Below are 20,410 nucleotides of genomic sequence, written 5' to 3' on the forward strand. Positions count from 1 at the left end.
TGCAGCAATATTACTTATCTTTTGGTGTGGATCATTTTGTTGAATCCATAAAATTTCGTTTTGTTTTGGGATGTGCACTGTGGATACTGCTCACTTAAAAGAATGGAAAGGTAAATAACAGAAAAGCGAATTTTAAAAAAAGAGATTTATGAACCTGTGAGACAGAGATTACTATAGACTTTTGTACAAATTTTATTTATGGTTTTCTTTGCTGTAGTACATATTCAATAGAGCTGATGGAATATCCATTGACTAATTTACTTTTAAATGTGAATTTTCCAGTGAAGAGACTATGCGACTATTCGAATTTCTTTAGAATATTTCATTATTTTTCAATTATTTTTTTCATTTACAGTTTTATTTAAGGACAGTAAACACACTTCAGGAAACATTCTCTAATAGTCACTTAAAACTCTTTTTTTTGTTTTCTTTTCTTTTTGCATAATCTTGCCAGCAAACTGTCTATAACATATGAAGAAGGGAACCCACAGCAGGGCAAGCAAATCCCCTAACTGAGCTCACTCACGAAACTTTCCAGAACGCGGGTGGGCCTTGCCACGTTTGGGCTGCATGCAGCTCCTGGGCTATCATGAAAGGGGAGTTGTGGAGCTACCTGACATCTTTCCAGGGCTTTCCTTAACCTAGATCTCCACAGGCTCATTTTTACTATGTCAGAAGTATCCCTTGAGCCTGAAGGCACTGTGCTCACAGTGGCAAGACCAAGCACGCAGGACCTGAGGCCTGCGAGAAACCCTTGCCACGGTGGGCCCAGCATGAGTGGGGGGCACTGCCCTGGGACATGGGTTGGAAAGCAACCCTAAGGTCAATGAGCTTGAGTAGTATTTGTTTTAAACTGTGATCTGTTGGGACGCACCAGTGACAAGAGCTATTTGGCATTGATGTGCTGCAGTCATAACACGGCCTAGCTGGGTAACGGGCGAACTCCCAGATGCTTTCGTAGGCTTTGAGCATCCATTTGAAAACAAACAAAAAAATGAAATGTATTAAGTTCAGGAAATGTATAGAATTAAAACTAGAAAACTTTTTTCCCCCTTAGTATAAATAACTTACAAGATAGATTTGATTTAAAGAAACATCATGCATTGCCTTCCCCACCTATGGGAGCCCTGCTGGTATCAGCCGCCTCATCAGCTTGCATTTGACACTGACACCACAGTGCCCACTGTGAGGACAGAGAGACTTCCAGTCTGCTTTTATTACTGCTTCTGCACTGAGGGGAAAATAACCCTATCGTCTTTAGGATCCAATTTTGCGCAGAGAATTGTGCAATTATTAAACCTGTGGCAGAGAAAACGAACCAGCTAAATCAATCCGGTATCTTCAGTGAGCTCATTAGGCACTACCTAGGCCTGCTGGTAAGGGAAAGGGGATATTTTAGCTCTGTAAGTTTAAATAGCATGGAGAGATAACAAAACTTGAAAACGTAGTGTACAACTCTTCCCATGTACTTTGCAGGGGCTTTGTCTGCCTGCCCTGGCCACCCCCAGCAGCTCCCAGCCATGAGGTGCAGCCTCCAAGCCTGTGTCTGCCCTCACCTCACCACACAGAGCGTGCTGGCTGCTGTAAAACACTGTGGTGATAGAGTGGTAATTAGCTGTGCTAAATGTTGTTTCCACAACTGGAGCTCAACTGCTTTCTGCCCCTGCTATTCATCTGTCTGCGGGACTCCGATTTTTGTCTGTGGCAGCAGCCCTAGCAGGAGCCAGTGGGCCTTCCTATCTTCTGCCTGTTTAGCAGTGAGTTTGCTTTGGCTGCGAAACCTGTATTTATTAGTCAATAACAATTTTCTCCTCCTTATGATAGAGGAATGCTGTCAGAGAAATGACTTGTGGACTGTGGCCTTCTGTGTCTGAACAAGCCCTCTAGGCCCCCCGCTGCTCCATTCCCATTTCCCCTGAATATTCTGTACCTGATCCGTGACTGTGGAGAAGATGGGCACAGCAAACCAAATACAGATGTGCGTTCACGAGATCCTTGTGAATTTACTTCCAAAGAACATTTCAGCTTCTTAGATAAAAGAAAGAAAAAGACAAGTTCATGCTACTAGGCTAAGAAAATGTGATCGTTAGATGCAACTGATGTAATGTGTCCTTCAGATGTCATTTTCCCAAGGTAAGCCTCTAACTCTGGGCACCTTCTCCACTGAGGCAGATGTTAAATATTTTGCTACTATCAAGACCAGCGTCCCCATGCTTGCTTCCAATTGCTCTAAATAACTGTGAGAAGATAGTTTGTCGTAGTAATTAGAGAGGTTCTCATAGTAAATAAGGTTTCTCTTGGAATATTAACTATCTGTCCTTCACTTGGATGTTTTTACAACATCAGTGGGAAAAGGACAGAAACTCTGGATACCAAGAAAATTAACATATTCAGAATTCTTGAGATGCTGCATCAGCAGTTCTTTGTGAAACATCTTTCATTATAATCATTACTATCTGTGGTGGCATGGAGGGCTGCGATCAAAGCGGTCTGAATGCTAAAAATGCATATAAAGACATGTACCCCTCTGAACTCAGCAGGAGCCAGAGTTTGATTCATACTCCCTAATTTGAGGAACTAGAAATCTAATTATCATTAAATTGCAACAAAAATATACAAAGACCAAGGGATAGTGGGATGCCTCCACTGTGTAAGGCAGATGCAGGGCTGGAGGCGGCCATTTTGGATGAGGAGAGGTGAAGGACGGCAGTGTGCAGTCCGCCATGACCCTGAGAGGGAGACTGCAGCCTGCTTGGTCTTGTTCGAGGCTGTATTGTGTGAGACATTTAAAAGTCAGGGTTATATCCCCACCCCCACCTCAACCCCCAAAATTTAAGTAAATAAGCAAAAATACACAGTGAAGCCAGTGCTGCAGAAGTTTCTCCTCATATCCCTGAAGTAAACAGGCCAGGCTTTGGCTCGGAGGTGCTGAGATGGCAGCTTTGTGTGGTGAGAGCACCTCTGCTGATCTGCTTGGTATCATTCAGAGTGAAATGGAGAATCTTCTGCACGCTTGGAGCAGACGGTGGTGATGGCACAGCCAAGACTAACGTGAAGGGTAAATCAAGTTCAACTCAGCCTTTGAAGTTGAAGGGGAAAAAGAGTAAAATTCACTCTTCAGTGCTGTATGTCTCTGATTTCTAATCTGTGATTTCATGGAGGAAGGCAAATGTGCCACTGAGCTCCGTTCAGGAACTGCCCTTGGCTTATTAGCTTGCTTTATGTGTTGTCCAGTTTCTGGGGGGGAAGAGGCTGCGCGTATGTGGGTGGTATTATTTTAGAAGAAGTCTTAGTTAATTATTGTCTACTGAAACATCACCTAGGAGATATTCTTTCTCTGTCATGCAGCTTGATATTTCATGCAGTTAAAGGTAACTCTTCCATAGTTCATTAAATTATGTTGTGGTGAACTTATCTCCACTGGGTCTCAATTAAGAGATGAAGCCAGTGCCTTTAGAGGAAAAGGCAGAGAACAATCAGAATATACTGACTATATAATTTGATCTCTGGAAACAATCAAGGGGAAAAATATGGTTGGCAAATGTGTAGACAGTAGGAAGGTGTTGGTTCTTACAGATTTGTATATGGAGCTATAATAAAATCATTATTGTACATGAGGAATATTTAGTGCTTTTAAAACTTTAAGAAATAAGTTTGTTATCTACTGTAAATTTACTGTAGCAAATATTCTTTTTCCTTACCACTTTCTCTGTCTCCATTTTAGTACCCCTGGGAACTTCAGACACACTGATTCTGAACCCATTGTATATTAACATTAATTATAAAACTGCAGTAATTTTTTTGCTATATTCTAATTTAATTAAGCATGTATTTTTATTTTTTTTCCCTTTTTTGAGGTGTTAATCAAGCAGAACTCCTTTTTCTGGATGTTTTTCTACAAAACAAAACAAACAAACAAACAAACTCAAAGTACTCTTCATTAAATAATTGCAAATATAAAGAACAGTAAAGGCAGTTATCTCAGCTTTTCTTTCTCAGACCCCCTTCCCTACCAGTGTGTTCTGTGCACATTTTATTTTTTGGTTCCCTCCCATTTATGTGCTCTTCTTTGCTAAGAGTGGAAGGCTGTTCTAATGGCTTGCTAAGGTCTGTTCATTTTATTTTCCTCCTACAAAATGTAAATCATCCTGAGAAACATTCTGAGGTATTTACTAAAGTGCAGATATTGGTGAAATAGGCCAATGAAGCAGGTAGAGCCATGGCTGGTTTAACATGCAGCACTGATCACATCATCAATATATATGTATTAAACAATTCCTGACTTTGTACATTCTCAAGGAACTTAATTCCCTTCAATAGCTTGAGAATGAGCAGCTCATAGATGCAGAATAATTGGAATTTTAATTACGTGGTGACTTAAGGATGCCTCCTGTTTCGAAGGTAATAACATCTCTTGAGCTAAATGAATGGAGGGGCAGGTTTCAATTTAGCAGCTTATAAGAAAATCTGTTGATTGGTTTTCAATATTAATCTTAGCTGTTCATAGTATTTGTCTATGCCCATGTTAAATGAACTTAGTGGCTGAGGTACCCAAGTTTGTTCAGGGCATGTGAATCCCATCCCTGCTCAGGTTCCCACTGACCAGAGTATTCAGGGCAAGTTTAAAACAATAACAGAAGGAAAAAAAAAAAAAAGTCAAAATAAGCACAGAACTGCTTTGCTTTGATAAGCACTGTACAAAAGTCACGGTATCTACCTGCAAGTATATACATTTACTTTTGTGACTATTTGAATATACACCTTTTCATTTGTTTACAGCTGAGCAGTGAGATGAATTTGTTTTCTTGTATGAGATAAGCATCATCATGTTTTTCCTAGCAGCTGCATGCACAATTAGTAGGACCCAATTAAAGTTGCATTCAGTTCACACAGAGTGTCAGTGATTGCTGTCTATAATTTCTCCTGTGGTTTGACTTATGGGCATTAAGCTCTGCAGAACTTTATTAACAAATAAAGTCAAGTCAAACAAGTCAAGACAAAAAAGATGGAAAACAGTATGTATGATCTTGTCCTGTGTGCACTACCTGCAGCATGAATAAAGGAGCCCCTTCCACCCCCTCACCAGCCACTTTGCAAGCTGCCAGTTTCCTCTGCTTAGGATTGTAGGGTCTCTTCTGGCCACAAGAATAAGTATGTGTCTGTTCTGCTTCCATGTAAATGGGACTGCAAGTCAGCTACTGACTACAGCAGGTACAAGGCATCCAAAGATTCCTGTGAATTTAATCCTAAAATAATTCTAAAGCTAAATATACCTTTGTCCCCAGCAATATTTGTGCCATCATTATATAAAGCCTAGCACTGGGCTTTATACTGGCATATCATGATGCTAAATGGAAAGAGAAAAGTAAAGAATTAGAATATAAAAGGAGCAGGGCATTAGAGTGATCACATTCACAACTTCCGTTGTTTTTTTTTCTCCTCATGAGGCTGTTCAGTTCTCACTGCTCCCTTAGGGAACCTGATGTCTGTTCATGTTCCTCCAGCCTGTGCACTGCTCCTTGCATACACGCAGGCATGCCCGATAGGACAGAATCTTTTGCTTTCATAGTATATGAATACCCAAAGTCTGTAAACACTGATCTTGGCTAATGTGCCACAAAGAGCAAAATATCAGATATCCAGTCCCTACAAAGAGTTTTATGATAAAATGTGTGGTTTTCAACTAAAAAGCAGGAACAGAAGCCCGAAAGGTCTCAATTTCTGTAGGTATGAACAGCCAGTGGATAGTGAATCTGAAAAAAGAGGAAAAGAGCACGTCTGAATTGCCTTAATGTGCAGAAGTGGCAACAGAGTAAGGGCCTGGCTGGAGCATTTTTCCACTTAATCACCACACAGGTCTTCTGAAGTGGCTAAGAGCGAAAAGGGGCAAAGATGGGACTTAATTCTACAAGATGCAGAATATCCGACTCTTGGACAGCAAAGCACTTCAGACATCTGAGGAGACTGAACAGGCAGCCACTTGGTTGATACTGAAGTGCTTTTCTGCATTGATGCTATGAGCTAGCATCACGTATGATAGGGCCTGTACAGAATTAGATACAATCATTTAATCACCTTTCATATGTCAAGTGCTGACAGATCCAAAACCAATCACTTCCTTTAAGAAGTAAGTAGATTATTAATTCAGAGAACATGATAATGATGTCTACAAGAAGTTGTTCTTGTGTAGGACCTATACAAGATCAATTATTTGGCTTTTTATGCTCACTTGACTGGTGCTAAAGTAATAGGTAACTGACAGTTTTGATGCTGATAGGCAAAGAAAGCCATAATAGAGAAAAAAGCCACCTTTAATTTCAAGCTCCACTAGAATTGTGAAAGGAAAATTAATGTTTACTAAATGAAAAAGGATGATATTGCTGGAGAGAGGAGGTTTTGTTTAAGCTTTTAGAGGAACATTAATGACTTTGAGAAATAGAAACATCCATTATAAAACATTTTAAAATGGCATAAAATTTAGAAAATCCAGAAAGTATTTTAAACTTACCTAATCTCCTCAAAGTGGTATCAGGTTTTGAAAGTCAAGCAAACTGACTGATAGCTGACATATGGAAGGAAGCTTTCTAGTATTGACACATTTTCCACGAAAAATCTCATATAGTCTCATACCCAAATAAATGTTTTGAGGTGACATGAAGGTCTGTTGATCAACTTGTGCACATTTCTGTAATGTCCCTGCAAATTTCTAGGGGAATCGCAGAACCGTACAGCCTTGCTCCCTAGGAATGTACTTTCATAAAGCTGCCATTCTTAGAGTCCTCTGACATATCCCAGTGCTGCAGAGTTTTGCCTGTGATATGTTGCCAAGCACCATAAACGATTGCAGCTCTGAGATGGCAGGTCACTTTTTATTTTGCCAGACACAACAAAGAAGTGTCAACCTCTGACAGTTTTTAAAAGTAGGCTTTAAAAGAAATATCAAACCTTTTTTTTAACCAGTCAGTATCTGAGAATAAATGCTCGCAGAAAAAGAGAGGATAGGGAAATTTGTGGAAGTGAAAACTGCACTATGTTATGAGTCTGATTTAGCACCACATCACTCTGGTTTTATGCTGATAAATACATTTGGGATTAGGTGACAGGGACTTTATGCCATCAAATAAATGGGCAGTGGATCTGAGTTCAGGCATCTGATGTGTGTGCACCACTGCAGTGGGATTATAACTGCTGCCAGTTTTGCACTGGTTTGGGGGATAATCTCACAGTTGATAAGCTTTGGTCTTGCATTTTTGTTGTAGGATCCTGCAGCCCTTAAGGTACACTGAGTCCCCTGCAGAGACCCCCTTTATAGCAGGGAATGGAGGCACTTAGCAGGTGACTTGCCTGATTTAACAGAATAAAGCCCAGTGTCTGAGCAGTGGGGCAGGACAGGAATGAGCAGCAGAAGCTTTGCACAGTGCACTGTCAACACTGCCTGATGAAGCACTGGCTGATGGCTGACAGGAAATTCTGGTCCTGCAAATGCTGACCTGTGATATTACAGCTGAAGAGCTGTATTTGCTTTAGTGGACTTCTGGATAGAGATGCAGTGAGTTTTCAGCTGTTAAACTATGTTAACATAAACTGAAAAAAAAAAAAAAAAAAAGGGCAATGTGTTCAATACCAAGTCACAAACAAATGTTCTGTTTTTCATAAGACTTCCAAGGAGATGGCATAGATAGGAAAGCAAGGAAAAGTGGCGTGCATAGTTATGAAAGCAAGGAAAAGTGGTGTAGGAGATGATCTCTGTACATTGTGTGTGGTAAAGCAGGCAATATGTGATTGTTTTCAGCAATAAACTCAATTTCTCTTGAACAGTTCTCCACTGGCAGCATGGTACAAGGTATCCCTTGTAACCATCTGGACAGCATTTGATTCCCCTGTAGTAGTAGATTGATGAAGCCATTGCCAGCATTTCTTCCCAATTTTCTAAATAACGAGGTTCACAGTTAGTCTAAAACACAACCATTTCAAGCAACAGAAAAGGCAGTATCAGTTTCATAAGACCACATTTCCCTCTTAAGTGCCTTGCCTCTGCAGACACGGAGATGGATCTTTTTCTTTTACTCCTGATGACTGCAGACCATTGGGAACTGGTCTGCTCACAGGCAAATTCTTTGTCGAGGGGAGTTGAGCTAAGGAAGGCTCAGAGGATGTGACTGCAGAGGTTCATCTCCCCCTAAGTCAGTGGAAACTAGCCTTACACAAGTATCAGAGTGGTGCTTCTGCTTGAAAAGTGCATTGCAGAGCTCACTTGCCTCCTGTACCAGATTCTTTTTGTCATGATTTCTACTGGTGCTATTAGTTGAGAAGCAGAGGAAATGGCTTCCAGTTTATAAAGAGAAGTAAGTTGTAAATTGAAGGAAAATTACTTCTGAAATTATGTATCGACACCAGTTCATTTTCAATTGTATTTATAGAAAAGTTTCCAGTACAACAAACAAGCATTATGTTGTGCACTAGAAAAGTATTATGGAAATGTACCGCTAACATGGAGATGTGCATAGGCCTGTAATTTGTGAGTAGCAAGGCATGTGTGCTCTGAATAAGTAAATAAGAAAGAGAAAATTTCATTACACCTATAATATTGATATTTGCTCTAAGGCGAGATACAGTAAGACTTGTGCACTGTGGCTCCCCTGTGCCATCAGGTTTGCTACACCCTTCTGGCTGTCGTCTCTCCTTCCTCCCCCTCCATCCCAACACACCCTTAGTAAAGCAGAAAATAAAGAAGTCAACAGCATTATGTTAGGAATTGGTACATGAGGGAGGGAAAGAGCAATTGCTGCAGAATCTCAGTCAGATGAGTTTCAGGCTTGGTTATATTCCTACTTGACTTTCAAATGCTGATACTGTCAGAGTGTAAAGGCATTTCCATTCTACTCTCGGTTTTCACCCTGTTGGAGCTCTTACAACATGCATCCTTTGAGATGTATTTTTCACCTTTTACCAGCTCCCACAGGACTGTACGTCCACATTTATTCACCTTAAAAGTTTTAATGGAAAACTTAGAGGTTTTTGAATTCAGTAACCATATGGCTAAAACGACAACAACAACAAAAACCACAGTAATTGTTCCCCATAGATATATTAATTATATAGACAGTAATTTGCTACATAAATATAGGTGTACAGAAATACTAATGCTCCTCCCGTTTATTTTATTTGGCTACATCTTCTATTAGAAATATATATTTATATATTTAGAATATCCCTTAAGACTACATGGTCTTAAGTACAGAGGGAGGTACTATATACCTGGTGCAGATGGGAAGCAGTGGTTCTGGTATTCATGATTATATGTGGCCACTTGGTATTCCTGACCACAGTCCTGTCTCCAGCCCATGGACTAGCGCTTCTGCAGCTCAGAAGTTTCTGTAGGTGTTTTTTGAAACCCACCATGGAGGTGTTCGGGTGGACTAAGCATCCTCTGGGCTCTTCTCTTGCTTACTGACACTGTTCAAGGTACTATCTGTCGTACCACCCAAATGCAGCTCTCACAAACCCAAGTTTTCCATGGTGTTGGTGATCTCATACACTGCACTGACCTTGACCAAGGCTATGAAGATGCTCGTTAGTCCTGTCAACTCTTCCACTGTAAGTCCCAAGAGAGAAGGAGCAGGCCACTATGCCAAGGAAGGCTCTTGCTAACCACGGGGCCTGTACAAGCCCCAAGCTGGAAGCGGTTCCAGGACAAATACAGCAGTGGAGTGGCTGCTCCTTTAGTTACTTTAAAGTGACTTTAGTTACTGTAAAATTTTGGTATCTTTAATATCCTACTGCAAATAGGAGATACGTCTATGCAGGGATTACTAGCATTACAACGAGGATGTATGTATTAAAGTTTGCTTGTGCACCAAGTATTCAGCTTATCCCAAACAGTTATTTTTACCATCTCTGTTAAGAACAAAGTTTTTTATAAATACACAGGGAAAATTGTTAGGAGAGCATTGCATTTCTGTACGATGTTTGACTGTCTCTCATTCGCACTGCTTCTCAACCCACTCCCCTGCTTTATCCTGCATTCTCCATGGTAATAGCACCCTCCATAGAAGCCCAGAAAATGTCTGTTGTAAGTGAAGTTATTGTCTCTTTAATGACCCCAGGAATATCCGCTGCATTTAATGTATTGGCTTGGGAAATCTGTTTTGCCCACCCTAAATGGCTGTCTGTCATAAATATATCTGCTCAGAGTGATGTGCATTATATAAATAAAACTGTACAGACAGAATGCTTGTCAATCAGCAAGAAAGGCTCTACACCCACTATCCAGGGCATATATACTTTGTAAGCAGTGGTTTCCAACAGATAAATGTAATCAAGGTTTATATGCTCACAGAAGCCAACAGGATGGGATTGTTTCACTCGAAAGATCAGAAGAAAATTGTAACTAATGTTGTGGAAAATTACTTTGATATTGCTTTCTCAGTACAGCATCACAATTAGGTAGCAATGTGAAGCACAGGGAAAGAATAAATGAATAGTAACAAATCAACACAAACAGCTACTGTCAGGAGTACTTTGCTCAGTGAAAGTAATGTAAGCATTACTTAAAGTTTTATGACTGTGGATTTTATACTGGTTTAAGTAGTACATCAAGGTCTCACCATCATGCTTGCTTGGACTAAAACAATCAAGGGCAATTTCCGGAACAGACAGATAAAACTAAAGTACCAGAGTATTTTTATTAATCTTGTTTCATAAGTTGTACCATCTTAAATTAAAGATGACTGAATGTACTAACAGTGAAAAATGCCCTTTTGGACAATGCAAAACTCTCCTATGGTGCTTTTCAGTGGAAAATAAGCATTATCGACTTTTCTACAGCTTTCCTGATGAGATTCCAGTGCCTGCAAATGCACTTTGCTACATAGAAACTACATGGGAAATGCAAAACCAAAGGCTAATCCAATAAAACTCTGCCATGCAGAATCTGTTGTCCTAAGTAGCTTAATGACACATGCATTTGTTCAATTCTATTGAGGGAGCAATCAGACAAGCAAATTATAGCAATATCCAATCTCCATTAGAAACAGACCCCTCTGAGGAGAAGCACTGCAGAGCGGAAGGGAAGCATCCTTTTCGGCACACCAAAAATGCCTCTTGTGACTGACAGATTTTCACAGGAGGCTGTCTGGCAATGAAATATGTCTACTCTCTTTTTAATGAAATGAATGGCTATTTTTTCCTGTGCCCTTTAAGCTGCCTAATATCTTTTAGTGATAACTGGCATCATTTTCAGAAGCAGTGGAGGTGAGGAGTTTCTGAGTCCACTGGGAGCTGAAAGCACTTAACACACATGAAAATCAGCCAAACAGAAATAAGAGTAATTGTATTGAGCACCTTTTACTCCAGGGTACAGTCTGCTTCCTATTAACATAAATTGTAATTGAATGTGAGAATCAAGCAATTGATTACACACCTTTGGCAGTAACAGCATTGTTGGGATGTTCATTTTTTAGCTGTGCAGAACCCTGCCCCCAGCAGCAGAACACATCATGGGGTGAGTTTTCCTCATGGGAGTGCAGCAGGGAGGGACAAGGGGAGGGCCTTGCTTCAAAGTTGCTTGTACTTAAATGTGCTTGGCTGTCCCATTCACCAGTTAGATCCTTCTCAAATATCACCTCACTGTAAAGCAGTCTTTTCAAGAGGTTTCTGAGTGAGAGGACAGAGGTAATACAGGTCAAGATGAGGGACCAGTAATAAAAAGATAGAGATTGCACTGTTTTTGAGGTACCACTAGAAATTCCTTCTCCTTCAGGAGCAAAGATTTATTTTTTTCAATGTAAAGTTACACATTTAATGATGCACCAAAGTCCTGCCTGTATTTGCTGCCCACTTGTCTTTCCCCTCACTCCCAATCCACTGGCAATTGCAGGTGACTCTAAGATGGACTGGAGTCCCAAAGATAAAAACTTTTCCCACCATTAATGCAAGTTGGTGGCTGGGCAGAGGGAAGAAACCCAAGCTAGTGACCCTGCTGAGGAAGAGAATGTACACCGAGCTCAGAAATTACCATTCTGCTTGGCTCTTGTGCTTTCTGTCTTGCTGTATGCTCAGACACAAGGATGTTGGAAGTGTTGGGGGAGGAGAATTAGGTGACCAAGGGAAGGGAAACTTCAGAGATTGCAAGAAGTTAAAAGCAACCAGAAAGGAGATGATGGGAGAGAAAGGGAACAGGATAAAAGTCTTTAGGAAAAGCAGTGAAGCCTGTTCTCAGAACAGAATAGCTTTTGTGCAGAAACATGATTTAAGCCCTAGGGACTGTCTGATCAGGAGTGCTACTGCGTCTTAAAAAAGGGATTTGACCCACCATCACACACAAATCCAGCTGGGGCAATTGAAGCATCACCTGCCTCTACCAGGGCTTTCCAGCCCAGCAGGCTAACATGGGCTTTAAGGTAATAACCTTTTAAAGGAGAAAAGGGGAAACAATCCTTTGGAGTTTGGGCCCCTACAGTTACTGAAGGTGATCTGCTGATGGTTTGATTACTTCGGATCTAAATCCTGCTTGTTAGGGCACAACCACGGCATATCGAGTATGTGGCTAACAACAATTTAAAGGTGGGTTTGTTCTCAGCATAAAACCAAACCACATTTACTAGACGAAAAGGCAGGCCCTGGACAGTAGAGGTCCAGGGCTACGCCTCAACAGTAGAGGTGCCTCCGTGATTTCTCTCTCACATGCATTTTGTGCTATCACAGATGCACCGGTGAACTTGTATGGTAAATTTAGGAGGTATCATTTCTGATTTTTTCTTTATTTTGGGGTTACTGTACAGACTTCATAGCAGTATTGATTCCAAATGAATATGCACAGGCTTGAATGTGGCCAGTACTGTCAGTTTTAATCTATAAGCTCTTTTGCTTCTAAATATACAAAAACAAATTAAAAAAGCACCGAAGTAACTGTTTAGTTCTCTGCTTTCCATGGCACGCTGATTACTCATTACATCTACAGTTTCAGCTGAGTGCCTGCTTTCAAGATCGGTGTGCAGTTGGACTAAATAATGAAAATATTAAAGTATAGATTGTTCAGTGACATGGAAATAAGGAATTAACAAACCAGGACACAAAAATTAGCACTTAATTAGCACATAATGTAACCATTTAAGAGTTCTCTGTGTTAGGGTTCAGCTCCTTTAAAGATGTTAATAATATTTTATCTTTAAAATATACACAGTCACATTGACTGTGCAATGAAGACATCAATTAAATAGACTTTTTGTAAAGTACGCATTTAGTCAAAGGAGAATTTCAGTGCATATATGAGCAAACACAATGACCAAACCTCTGAGCATAAGGGTATTATTATGGGCTGAAGTAACTGCACTGACATTTGTCTAGGCTCTAAACCAGCCTTCATTACAGCCTTAGTCAAAGAGAAAGCGACTTTAAGTAAATCAAGAGAAGTCTTGTGCATTTTCACACTTCTTGCATGCCCCTTGTTAAAAGGAAACCACTGTTTCAGTCCAGTTTTCCAGCTCTCACAGTAATGTGCTCTTTTTGCTGTTTAAAGTTAGTAACCTGAGAAGATGGCATGCTTATGAATAAAACTATGAGATGTTTAATGAAAGTTATGCACATTAAAGAAATACATCCTCAAGTATTTTAAGTTTGTCATGTTACTTATTTTATGCATTTTTTATTTTGCATCTCTATGACACTGAATATTATATACAAGGGAAGGTGGATTGTATTTGTAGGAGTTGAACTTCGGGCAAAATTTCTCATTTCCAGATTTACAGTGGTATAACTGGCAGCAGAAGTGGGCCTCAACTTTAGCAGACAATTAACTCCATCCAGCTGGACCCAATACACCTTGGCAACAATTCCCGCATAATCAGTCAGTTGTTTCTTGGAACTGTTTTATTTACAAACTTTTTTTTTTTTTTATACCACCACAACAAAACCAAAGTGTTAATTAATCTCCAAATAGCTTTTGTTTAAAAAAAAAGAATACATACCTGTGTTCAGGAAACCTCTGTGAAATATGTAAAATGTGTTAAGGACATAAGTATAAAATGTTGAACGTGAAAGAGCTAGTGAATCAGACAGAAATAGGAATGCTAACCTGGTGTCTGCTGATGAACTATTTCTTCTGGATCCTGCAGGTGAATGAAGACAATGAGCCCAGCTGCTCCAAACAGCAAGATGAAGGAGAACATACATGTCAGCCTCATAATTATTGTTCTCAGATCAATCCAGTTTTGACCCAGGAAAAGAACTGCACACAATCTCCAGGGCGCTCTTCAGTCATAGTTTCATCCTCTCATCTGAAGTCTGGCATAATATTGCCTACAAAAGGTAAAACACAAACCCCTAAAACTTAACACATGCAACATTTATTTTTTTGAGGTATATTAGTTGATTTAAGTCCTTGTTTAGATCAAGTAACTGATTTCTCTAGTATTTCCTTGGTAAAGTTAATTGCAGTCATCCAGTCAGTTTCTGCCCCATTGGTTTGTCTTTAACTATATGTCACCGTTTTAACATGTTGAAAATGTGATGTAGAATATCATTAAAAAAGCGTAACTTGGGAAAAATGGTCATGCCATGGCTGTAATTTAAAGACAAAACCCTTGTAATTGTTCTCTTTCATCGAGTGAATCACGTGTCACTTTTTATTTTCCACTGATGATATGAAAACTATAAAGTGAGATAATATGGAGAAAAAGACCACACGAGCAGCTCCTTGCATGTCAAACACGGGGAGAGTGATGAACCTGCTTCAGCCTTAAGAAAAATAGCCGAACTAGAGTGGTACACCTCACATACATCACTATGCAGCCTGTTGAAAAAGCTCTGTGGGAGTGTTGTTTTCTAAGGGAAATGCTGGTCACAGTGCTTGGGCCACCTTTCACTGGCTTTCACAAAGCATTAGCAAGCAGAGCGCAGGGAGCAAGCTGGCTGTCTGCAGTAGCACTGGACACTGGAGCTGCTGCCTCTCCTCCCTAGGGAGCTCTGAGCAGATTTCTGGGCTCAGTGCTGCAATTCTCACTGCTGGCTTTTACGCTTGCAGTTATGTGCCATCCCAGGGAAACAGCAGCAGCGCTAGTCCCAGATGGGCACCGTGTATGTGATTCTAAACCCCTGACTGAGCACAGTCCTAAGGCAAATATTTCACTTTAAGCACACAAATAGTCCCACTGGAACCAATGTCCATTCTGGTAAGACACTAAGAAGTGAATAAATGAAGGAACGGGAACCATAGAGAAAAACCATTAGCAGTGCCACATGGCTTTAATAATTAAAAGAAATGCTTTTCCACACAAGTTTGCTGCGCCTGCATTTTTTGGTAACATATAAGAAGGTCCATTAGAGCACAGGCATTGGAACTTGTTCCTGATAAACATAGTCAGATTTCTTATCAGCAAATTATTCAACACAAGGACCCAGGCTGGAAACCACCAACAGATCACAGCACTGGCCATCACTTCACTTTTCTTGTATTTCTAATTGAAAATGCGAGCTGGTGAGAAGGTTTATGAAAGTGGTCTTTATTTACAAAAGAGGTCTTGGATACAGAGACAGCGTTATATTAGTTTGCAGAGATGATGAAAGATGATGATTCAAAGTAATTATTCCAGGAAAAGTCTTTAAAGATTTCTTTATATTCCTGGAATATTTAGTGTTAGAGGCAACTTGTTTGCTTTTCATGGTTTCCATGGCTGGTTTTCAATTCTCTGCAGGGTATTGATTTTCTAAATTTCTAAAATGCACCAAAGAAGGATACCATTTGTGCAGTCCCAATGAAGTAATTTCTGTGACTCTGACTGATAAGGTTATTTAGTGGCAACTATATTTATTCTGTGTGTAAAGCAGCCAGAGGTAAGCTCCAGGCCAGGAACATTGGTGGATGCATGTATCTTAAATGAAGGCTAAGCACTAAGTTATTTTTATACATAGGCAAGTGCAGCTTTACAGTCTGTTAAAAATTATGGCAGACATTAACTGAGTATTTTTATTATTTTTTCCCTTAAACCTTTCTCATCCTTTTAAAAGTAAAAACAAAACAAAATTATGTTAAGCAAAGCTGAATCTGTATGGGTCCTTGTGCAATTCCATCTATGTGTTGTGTGCATGTCTATGGATGGATGTTTGTGGGTTTTTTTTGCACATACATTTTATATATATGTATGTTTTCAGGATCGAGTACTAACTCTAAAGCCCCAGTGGAGCCAGATTAGGGAAGGAGGATTAGGCTTCAGAGCAGTCGTGTTACAGTTCCAACCACTGTTGCTGTAAGCAAGCAATTAGGGAACATGAACAACTTTGCACTGAGTTTACTACAGAATGTGTTCACACTAAATAGCCAGTAGTTGGAATAAATGAGTATTTAGGACCACATCCATCTGTGGCAAGGCTGGTACAACACCAAAATCAGACCATCATTTTGTAATACTGTACAGTCAGACCATTCTAAGAATGATATTTAGTTCCCTAATATAAATATTTCCCATTTTCTAACCTACTTATGCTCTCTGCATACCCATGGGGAGGAGAATGCTACTACCCCAGTTTCACAGGAATGAAATGAGGTAAATTTCTTGCCTGAGATTATACAGGAAGGCTGTGATGGAGTGAGAATTGAAGGGTCTCCCAGCCCTGAGCTGGAGTCGGCAGTGCTGCCCTTCTCTGCTGGGAATGCCCAGGCAGCTGGTGAGGGAGAGCTGGCAAGAAATGCATGACCATAATTTGAGAGAGAGCAGCTTAAAAAATCCATTCCCAAATAACAAGGTTTTTGTATTTGCTTAATGCTGAGTTTTAAGGTCGTTTTTTGAATGAATTATACCCTTGAGCAAATATGGGTTTCTCAAACAATTATTATTAGCTTAAAATGCTAAACCATTTTCCCTTTTTGATTTGTTGAAATGTTTTTGTTTGAAGTAAAGGCAGCATCAAGAAAGAAGGTCCCTAGCCAGTTTTTAATTAGCGCAAGAAATGCTAGAGTAGCCGTTTTTAACAGTTATAATGTTTACATTATTCCGTATCCTATAGGACATCTGTGCTGAGCATCACATAGTCTTTTAGGTTAGACATTGCAGTGTCTCAGGGACACCTCACAATGCAGCAGTAATGAAGGCTAGATGAAAGCATATATTGACAGAAGAAAAGGCCACATGTGATTACATAACTCCAAAGCAAGACTACTGTTATTCCCTGGTCACAAATCTTTGCAAGGACTGAATGTAGAGGGAGTCCAGGAAGGAAGATGAAAGAGAGCCTCCTTCCCCTCAACAAAATTAATACCTCTCAACAAAACACAAACTTCAGAGATCTTTAAATTATGGGACTAGGCTTTTCCCATCTCTATTCTCCTGTAATTATTTTTTCCATCAGTTGATTTTAATTAATGTGTCCTAGGAGAGCAAACCTGCTGAATGGGAACTACTGTTTTATAGATGCTGAGTGTGTGCTTCCCAAGCCCTGCCAGGCTGGGCCGTGAGCTGCAGGAGCAGAGAAACTCTGAAAACAGTTGGCACTGACTAATACATGTGAATGAAGTATCCTCATTAAGAAACATTTGAAAATATTGTTTGTAGTTAAACTGCATCATTTAAAAGATGGATTAGATTAAAAGAAAAAAAGTGAGGAGAAATCTTAGTGGAGCATCAGCTAACAGTTTCTTCAGGCAATGCTTCCTCAGGCATACGAGGCAGAGGCATGCTGCACGTGGCAGCTCAGGACTGGTGCACACAGAGCCCATCGTCCGGGAGGCACAATTTTGTGCAAATCCATAGCCTTCAATTTCTACTTTGGATTTGTAGTCACATACTTTAACTATGCTCCTTGCAGTGGGCAATAAGATGTTTTTATAATTCTGATTAGTATTACTGGGAGTGCAAGAAGATAAGGTTGCAAGCAGCTTCCAATCAAAACTCCATTTTCAGCTGCCCTGAACTCACAAAACAGATGGAGAATGGTTCACCAAGATGTGCCATAATGAATTGAAACATCTAACTTTTAATTTATTCTTCCTTTTTACATTTCTGCAGTGGATAAAACTCCTAGGTATCAATATGTGTTTTTCTAAGGCTTCCCATTACAATGGTATGTGAATGCTCTGCCCTTGAAAGCAGCAGAGCTATGTGTATGTGCAGATAATAATTAGCACTCAGGTAGCACTTTCCAGTTCAAAGACATTCATTAATCACCACAGCACTCCTAAGAATTGTGAGGTGAGGAAGTATTAGCATTGGGTAGGAGAAGAGGTGCTGCATCATTAAAGCAAACCTCCTCAGGAAAAAAGCTGTACAGTTTTAGGTAAAAAATTTGTTTGTGGAAAACAGTCGAATATTTTAGCAAAATTTTCAGACATCATAGCTTTTATTTGCAAACATAGAAGCAGGACTAATTCCCCGCTGCTCCCAGGCAGGCAGAGCTGAATGCCTATTGGAAAGACACTGCAAACCAACGTGATGAGAGAGATGGTTTGCATTAGCTGTTTAGTTGGAGTTGTGCTACTGCAGTGTCTACTGCCGAGCCCGTCTGAACAGGAGTTACCTGCAGCTCCTTGGGGAAACGTCTGGCTCAGAGAAGGAGAGCCTCAGCCTTCTGACAAAGCAACTTTTGTATAGACAAAAGTTAAACTGAACTTGTTAATTTAAATTTTCTGAGAAGAGTGACACAGAAAGCAGTGCTTTGGAAGTCTGCTGTTTTTGCAGTTGCCCTCTGGAAGCCTAGTGGGTGAACATTTTTACCACGAGCAATTTGACATTATGGTAGTGGTCAGTCCAAGAAAGGCACAGAGAGACAGTTTTCTGCAAATGTCCCTGTTTAATTCCTCATACGAGATGTGATAGCCAGCCTGCACTTGGGATTGTATCTGATAGCACACAGCTGTTTGTGCGTTCATGAGTTCTGTGGACATTACACTTTCTTTCTTGTCTACCAACAGGTCTGTGTGAAGAATGACATTGGCAAGGTAATAATCTAGGGGCATGATTTACTTCTTTAGGTAGAAATGCAGGGGATTGTCTTTGGTCCATTTAGAAGAGGATCTTTCCCTAATAGGGGCCACAAGTTGATGCTTTGAAGTACAAAAACCTTGCAGGGCAAAGCGGTAGGGTAACTTGCTCCCAAGAAGAGGTCTGTTGATCCTTACTGGAGGTCACCTTTTTATGTGCGTAGTGTATCTTAGACTGACTGTTCTAGGAAAACATGATAGGGCCTGAACCATTCACAGCGCTACAAATGTTTAAACTTTTAACATTTAAAAAATGTTTAAAAAGTGTTTCAAGAGCTCAGTCACTCAGTGAGAACAGGCAGAATTAGCCCGCAGATGGAAGAAATTGAGCAAAGACGAGAAGAGAAGAGGCTGTTTTCTGATGTGGCACCAGGGGAAGGACCAAGGTGGGGCAGAGACCCTGTAAGGTTCCTGCCCACTGCAGGACATGTCCGTACTCTCCCTTCTGGGGCTCTGCTCTGAGCTGCTGATACAGCTCCAAGTCAATCAAGGAAAGCAAACTAATGCCAATCACAAGTTTACATTGCCATAGACATCAGCAAGTCAACAAACTACCCAAGTTGTTTGCAAACATCTACTGATTGCTAAATTGGACAATTACAAGTCACCTATGAATCAATGTAAATGTCTAGTTTGCACGTACACAATACGCATCATTTCTTGTGCTGTGCAGGCTGCAACAACCAGTTCCTTTAGCTGATAGCAGGCTGCTGATTTAGAGCAGTGTCAGAGCCTGCCGTGTATTCAAAGTAGAGAGAGAGATGTTTATAAAGGCAGAAATATTTTTATAAAACAATCTTTACGAAGTAGAAATAAATACTAGATGTTAAATTTCAGCATTCCTCCAGCTGATCTTAGAGGGTTTAACTGAGAGCTGTTGGCAGCTGTGATGGGTTTTTGTCTTCTGCTGTACTCTGTTTTGTGTGTTCTGAAAGGGGGCCATAATGGAGCACTCACTTCATGTGTTATTAAGCTAATTTTAGTTAGATTGTGTAATATAGTTAGAGGCTGGGATAGTGACAGGGGGCAATTAGCTGAATGGGAAATATCAAAATACTAGTACTACAAGAATATTATAAAAAGATTTGCTAGAGAAATGATCATTTCTAGATGCATTAGCTGTGTTCCTATGAGCTGTGTGAACAACTGCTGCTTCTCGATCTGAAGCCGAGCCAAGGATGCATTTCCTTATGCAGAGCACTTACAGAGACAAAAGGCCTTCAAGCACCGGGCACTAAGTTTCCCTGTCACTCAAGCATCCACTCTCTGCTTTACTCCTGACTCCAACATCGGGCTTGTCATGACATTTGCAGAACAAAAATAATAATAATAAAAATAATAAAAGGATGTAAAAACATTACTCATATTCATATAGGTAAAACTAACTTTTTATAGCAGTTTTACAAATGCAGGCATGGTACTTGAGGCGTAGATATTAAA

The 20,410-nt window shown here is 40.2% G+C and overlaps 1 protein-coding gene across 5 annotated transcripts in view; it reads right to left on the minus strand.

The window, feature by feature from the left end:
* CHST8 (carbohydrate sulfotransferase 8) overlaps nucleotides 1-20,410 on the minus strand; it is a 176,452-nt gene that overhangs the window by 118,194 nt on the left and 37,848 nt on the right. For 4 of the 5 annotated variants that reach the window (XM_072043964.1, XM_072043962.1, XM_072043963.1 and 1 more), the window contains exon 2: nucleotides 14,075-14,298. In XM_072043964.1, the coding sequence (XP_071900065.1) occupies nucleotides 14,075-14,183 (109 nt within the window). In that variant the 5' untranslated portion in view covers nucleotides 14,184-14,298. Of the gene's footprint in view, nucleotides 1-14,074; nucleotides 14,299-20,410 lie in introns of those variants that run through there. The other variant, XM_038185297.2, reaches the window with a different exon arrangement.

This window comes from Anas platyrhynchos, chromosome 12 (genome assembly GCF_047663525.1).
Source record: "Anas platyrhynchos isolate ZD024472 breed Pekin duck chromosome 12, IASCAAS_PekinDuck_T2T, whole genome shotgun sequence".
Lineage (NCBI taxonomy): Eukaryota > Metazoa > Chordata > Aves > Anseriformes > Anatidae > Anas > Anas platyrhynchos.